We start from the raw sequence: 6,142 nt of genomic DNA on the forward strand, positions 1-6,142 counted from the left end.
ATTTATCTTCTATTTGAATACAAACATTAAAAAAATATATAGAATCTCCTTCTTTTATATTATTTCTCTTCTCTATTGAATACGAACCTAAGAAAATAAATAAACAAATTCCCCGTTTTCTTTTTATACAATTTCTCTTTAGTGGATACGAGCCTAAGGAATATAAACAAACCTTTCCTTTCTTACGATGACTTTTGTATTGCAGCCGCGCCATTATGATGTACCTAATGAACAAATACGCCACGGAGGAGAACCAGTATCTGTACCCGAAGGAGCCTGAGGAGAGGGCGAAGGTGGACCGCATGTTATTCTTCGACATGGGAACGCTCTACCACTCGATCAAGGAGTACTTTGTGAGTTGTGCCTCTTGTGGTGGTGGTGGTGGTGTCTGTTTTCTCTCTCTCTCTCTCTCTCTCTCTCTCTCTCTCTCTCTCTCTCTCTCTCTCTGTTGTTTTTGTTGTTGTTGTAGAGAAGAAAGCATTGTTAGTAGGATGAGGAGAATTGTTGTAGTAGTAGTAGTAGTAGTAGTAGTAGTAGTAGTAGTAGTAGTAGTCGTAACAGTAGTAGCATCAGTAGTTGTAGTAGTAGTAATAATATCAATAATAGTAGTCGTAGTAGTAGGAGTAGTAGCAGTAACAGTAGTAGTAGTAGTAGTAGCAGTAGCAGCGTCTCCTCTTCGCCTCCCTGAGCAGCTGTCTCCGTGGCAGTATTTGTGAGGCCAGTAAACAAACACAAACACAGCAGCGCGGGGGATTCCATCCTGTACACACACATCACATATTTCCACGTCCCAAGATAGACTGTCTAACTTTAGCAGCGATTTAAACTTGGTATGTCAAACACGTCTCTCTCTCTCTCTCTCTCTCTCTCTCTCTCTCTCTCTCTCTCTCTCTCTCTCTCTCTTCCGCAGTGTTTTCGATTCCTGTTTTTCCTTTTCCATTTGTTTTTCTTTTTCTTCAATGGCAAACTGAAAATACATGAATCAGTGTTCTATTCCTTATTCTTCTCTTCTTTTCTATGTCTTCCTCCTGTTCTCGTGTTCTTCAATTCCCTTTTTTTTCTATTTTCATTTTTTTTATCAGTTACTGCAATAACGAACGCATAATATCCTTCTGTTTTTTTTATCCCTTATTCTTTTCTTCTTTACCATTGCTTTCTATCTTTTTTTGTGTCTCAGTTCTTTTTTTATTTTCTTTCTATTCTTCTTTCTTCTTCTTTCTATTTTCTTCCTTCTATCTTTTATCAGTTCCTTCAATAAGAAACTCGTGATAACTACTGTTCTTTTCTTCTTTACCACTGTTTTCTATCTGTTTCGTGTCCTTCAATTCCCTTTTCTTTCAATTTTCTTTCCATTTTTTCTTTCTTTCAACTATTTTCTTCCTTCTATCCTTTATCAGTTCCTTCAATAACAAACACACGGTATCCTACAGGCCCCCAAGATATACGACGGCCTTCCCCGGACCCAGAGAAGGAGAACCTGCTGAAGACAAGCCTGGATCACCTGGACCACTTCCTGGAGATCGGTGGCGTGCCTTACCTGTGCGGGGAGAGGATCACTCTCGCTGACGTGGCTGTCCTCGCCTCCGTCACTGAGCTGGACGCTATGGAATACAACTACAGGTGTTACGGGGAGTTCAACAGATGGGTGGAGCGAGTGAAGGTACGTGCTGGTGGTGGTGGTGGTGGTGATAGTGGTGGTAGATTAAGGGTGGTGGTTGTAGTGGTGGTAGTGGTGGTAGTTGTAGTAGTAGTAGTAGTAGCTGTAGTAATAGTAAAAGTAGAAGTAGTAGTAGTAGTAGTAGTAGTGATAGCAGCAGTAGTCATTAAGAAAAGAAAAATGTTTAATCCTGCTACAGAGAAAAGCTACAAAAAAAAAGTAAAATAATAATAATAATGATAATAATAATAATAATAATAATAAATAAATAAAACGAAATACCAGCTCTATAGAATAACACCTCATATTTCAACCTCTCACTGAAGAACAAAACGTTAAAAAGCATAACAAATATATATATAATTAAGTAAGCCATCATCTCTAGTGTAAGATAACAATAATTGAGAGTATAATTAACTTTACGCTCGTTTCCCCTCCCGCCAGGCCGCCATCAAGCCTTACAAGGAGTGCTGCGAGGAGGGCGTGCGGATGACCAAAGACCGCACCAAGTTCCTGGAGACTGAGGCCAAGAAGCAGATGGAGAAGGAACGCAAGGCTTCCCTCCCCAAGAAGTAAAACAAAGACACGGCGACGAGGAATGGCGGGTGGCGGGAAGGAAGGATGGGGACTGAAAGAGTTACTGTTATATCACGTATGGAAAAAGAAAAAAATATAGACAGGGATGTTATTTCTATTGATGTTATAAAGTGTGTGTTGATTATTTTTCCCGGCGCGTTGTTGTCTAGAAGCCGCCGCCCTCCCGCGCAGACTCGGAGCGCAAAGATGTCGTGGGTAACGCTGCGCAGTGTCGAGATGGAGGCCTGCGCAGCACGTAGCACAAAGGAACAATAGTATCATGAGGTTGAGTTCCCAGTCTGATCTATCACCGGAGAGGGAGAGATACAAGCATAAAAAAGGCCTTGCTGTTAGTAGTAATATTTCAAAAGGGAATGAAGTAATTTGTTTGCGCCTCTGTAGATGACTAATTGTTGTGAGGACGCTTTGTTGCAGTCTCGCGGAACTATTAATCGGTAGCCATTGCGGTGGTGAGCCATGTGTTGTGTTCTACCTTCTGTTTGTTACTCTCATGTGTTTCTTCTTGGCTTTCCGTGTTTCTGAGGGCTTCATCTTGCTTCCTTTCCTTCCTGAGAGAGAGAGTGCATAAATGGCCCCACAACAGGGAGATCATATGACGCATTCTTATGTTATTTACAAGAAAGACGTTTAATCTCTAATGGTATGAATGTCATTACTAATAATACGCTGAGAAACTTTCCTTTTTATTCCCGGTATACAAAAAAAAAAAAACTGACTTCCTTTAGTAACTTGTTAAGAAGCCAATTTCACCGTCAATATTAATGTATAGTATCGTATCCCTTGCGTGGATCGACCAATCACAAGCTAGGATTTCGTCTCGACCAATGGGAGTTGTCTAGGTGGTCTTTAATTCAGTGCTTCCGTAGCCGTGGGAGGAGAAGTATGGTGTAACAGTGTGCCTGGTTGATAGTGCCTTCAGATACCACCCACTCGTGTACAAGGTTATCATAAGGGTATTATGAAGCGACGAGGAAAGACTTGGATGTGTGTCTCAAGCTATTGTGAGGTGAACTGTCTCGAGCAGGTAATGTTTCGAAGCTTCAATCTCACCTCGCATTACTTTCCTTTACATCTTCGTAAATTTGCACGTGAGGTTAATATTCGTTGTGAAGAAAGGTTATATTCATCACACAACGTGACGTAATGCTTCCCACACCAATAATTAGCGTCATTATCATCAAAACGACACAAGGCGAAGATTGTAAGTCATTCATTGCGAGGCGGAAGGTTAACTGTTCGGTGAGTTGGTGTGATTGAGGGAGGCGTCACGTGCAGTTGGTTCTCAGAGTGGTGGAGGAGTGGAATGGCCGCGGTAATGGGGTTGTTAGTGGAGTCATTAGAAAGGTTTGAAAGATTAGACAGTTGATAGGCTGAAAGATAGGTAGGCTTGATATGTATAGGCCTAATGGCTTTTTGTGGCTTTCCTTAATTTTTTATTTTCGTTTTATTTTATTTTATTTATTTATTATTTTTTTCTAATGCAGTCACGAGGTAGCGCCATCACCAGTACCACCACCACCACCACCACCAATGCACCAGTTATCACCACATGTTTCAGTTATAATCACCACCACTTGATTGTTACTTTCACCAACACGTCATTACTTCCTACCTGCTCCGTTATGATCCGTAATGGCTAGTTATCACCTACATAATTGCACATCACAGCTCGTTAACTCGTCTCCCTGTTGAAAGGTGATGCGGTATTACTGTTATGAGAACTCGGAACTTAATACCGTTATTGCGTTCACGAATGAGATAAAAAGAAAAAATACCGTGTCATCATATTTGGTTGGGAGTGAAAGGAGGAGAGGCTTGATCACTGGAGAACAGACAGGAAACACGTGCGGATCTCCACCACGGCACTGTTGACACGCGCGTCATCTATTGAATGAAAGACACATTACAATCATTTCTCTTTTTCTATAACACTAGAGCACCTCACCTCCACTACTTCCCAAAGGCTCTGACTGAAATGACACGTATTTCTAAGGATGTTTCTATTGTTCTAGTGACAGATTAACATTTTTTCTACATTATGAACAGGAGAAGCACTCTTGAGAACGCGGCTAATCATCTTAGTGGCCTTTTGGAAGTAGTGGTGAAAGAGCAGAGCGTTTGTAAATACGTGTCTTGAAATCCCCCATGTGTACTGAATAGCCGTAAGCCAGTCGGTCATCCTAATGTGTTGGAAGTTTACACAGGAATTCAGGAACAGAGTGAGGGAGAGATGGAGAAGGAGGAACTGTTTTTGTCTTAACCTTGAGCCTTTCTATACAACGTCAGTGTATATGGAAATAAGGAAATATATTTACGAGAAACTATACTCGCCCAAAAGTGGCCTTAAAAAAAAAGTGTATGTGTGTGTGTATGTTTGCGTGTGTGTGTGTGTGTGCGTTGACTTTTTTCTTCCTTACTAATGCCGTTTGGTTGTTGTGCTCAGCGTTTTATCTCAGCGACGTGTGTACATAAGAGGAATATATAGATACATACATACATACGTACATCCTTGGAGCCTCGCCCGGCCGCCGCATGCGTTTGTTGATCAGTATATGTAATAGTTTATCAAGAACGTTGTGGATTTTGTTGCTTCTCAGTTGTGTGTGAAATAAACTGATTCTCTGATGCCCTCCCTGTGTTTGACCATCCTTAACCTTGTAGTAGTAGTTCTTTTGAGTACTCTGCTAATTGATATCTTCAGTAGGTGTTTTACTCAAGTCTTTTTATCGCCCTTTCTCAGATTCCCTCTTTAATTAAGCAAAAAAGAGTAGTAGTTAATAATTGTAGTTAGTAGTAGTGGTAGTAGAGAGAGAGAGAGAGTAGTAGTAGTAGAGAGAGTTACGATTTCAGTAACTGTAATTGTAAATGAAATATAACTGTAAGGTCACAAATGATAACAGCTGTAGTGGTTTCTCATATACGTGATTACAATTAACTCTCTCTCTCTCTCTCTCTCTCTCTCTCTCTCTCTCTCTCTCTCTCTCTCTCTCTCTGCTTGATGACAGCTGAAAGTTTTCTGTTTACTCTCTAAATACACTTTCCATTCTTCACAAAGGGGTGAGTGCATGCTGGGCCAAGGTGCTGGACAGGCTACACCTCTCTCTCTCTCTCTCTCTCTCTCTCTCTCTCTCTCTCTCTCTCTCTCTCTCGTGGGATTCCTGAGGCTGCTAACCGCTAGACAGAAAACCAGATGGAGAAATAGTCTTGCCGGACACACACACACACACACACACACACACACAGATGAAAGGCAGTAATCACAATAGCAGAACAGGCATTTAGGAATCGTAGAAGCAAGGGAGACAAACTACAGATGAAGAGAAATAAGTGGAGAGGAACTATACATGACGAGACTTTAGCACGTAACACAGACACCATGATACTGTAAGCGTCCAGATGAAAGACAGAGTACCAGAATATTGAAACAGCCACAGAGGAATCATAAAAGCGAGGCAGAGAAGCTGTAGATGATAAGACAGGGATTTAGAACAACATAATGAGTAAGAATCACTAAAAAGGAAGCCGGGAACGCAATAATAGATACAAAAGAATAGATTTTTTTGTACGTAACCCCTTCAGTACTGCGACACATTTTTACCTTGTGTTTTTTGTACAATTAGACCATTTTATTGACATTAAGAAGGGTCTATAGAGGTCAGAAGATTAATGGCTAGAGTCTTCACTATTTCAATCCCCCACATGAGTTTCTGAAGCTGTATAAAATCACCAAATAATAACCAGACTTATTTTTACCACGTGTTTTGGTGTGATTAGACCATTTTATTGACATTAAGAAGGGTCTATAGAGGTCAGAAGATTAATGACTAGAGTCCTCACTATTTCAATCCCCCACATAAGTTTCTGAAGCTGTATGAAATCACCAACTAG

At 40.8% G+C, this 6,142-nt stretch overlaps 1 protein-coding gene across 1 annotated transcript in view; it reads left to right on the top strand.

The window, feature by feature from the left end:
• Window positions 1-4,884, top strand: part of LOC123512641 (glutathione S-transferase 1-1-like) — a 65,980-nt gene extending 61,096 nt beyond the window's left edge. Inside the window, 4 exon segments of the mRNA XM_045269084.1 lie at window positions 206-353; window positions 1,431-1,452; window positions 1,455-1,660; window positions 2,102-4,884. Coding sequence (XP_045125019.1) covers window positions 206-353; window positions 1,431-1,452; window positions 1,455-1,660; window positions 2,102-2,233 — 508 coding nt within the window. The 3' untranslated portion in view covers window positions 2,234-4,884.
• The last annotated feature ends 1,258 nt before the right edge of the window (window positions 4,885-6,142 follow it).

This window comes from Portunus trituberculatus, chromosome 34, assembly GCF_017591435.1.
Source record: "Portunus trituberculatus isolate SZX2019 chromosome 34, ASM1759143v1, whole genome shotgun sequence".
In the NCBI taxonomy this organism is placed as follows: domain Eukaryota; kingdom Metazoa; phylum Arthropoda; class Malacostraca; order Decapoda; family Portunidae; genus Portunus; species Portunus trituberculatus.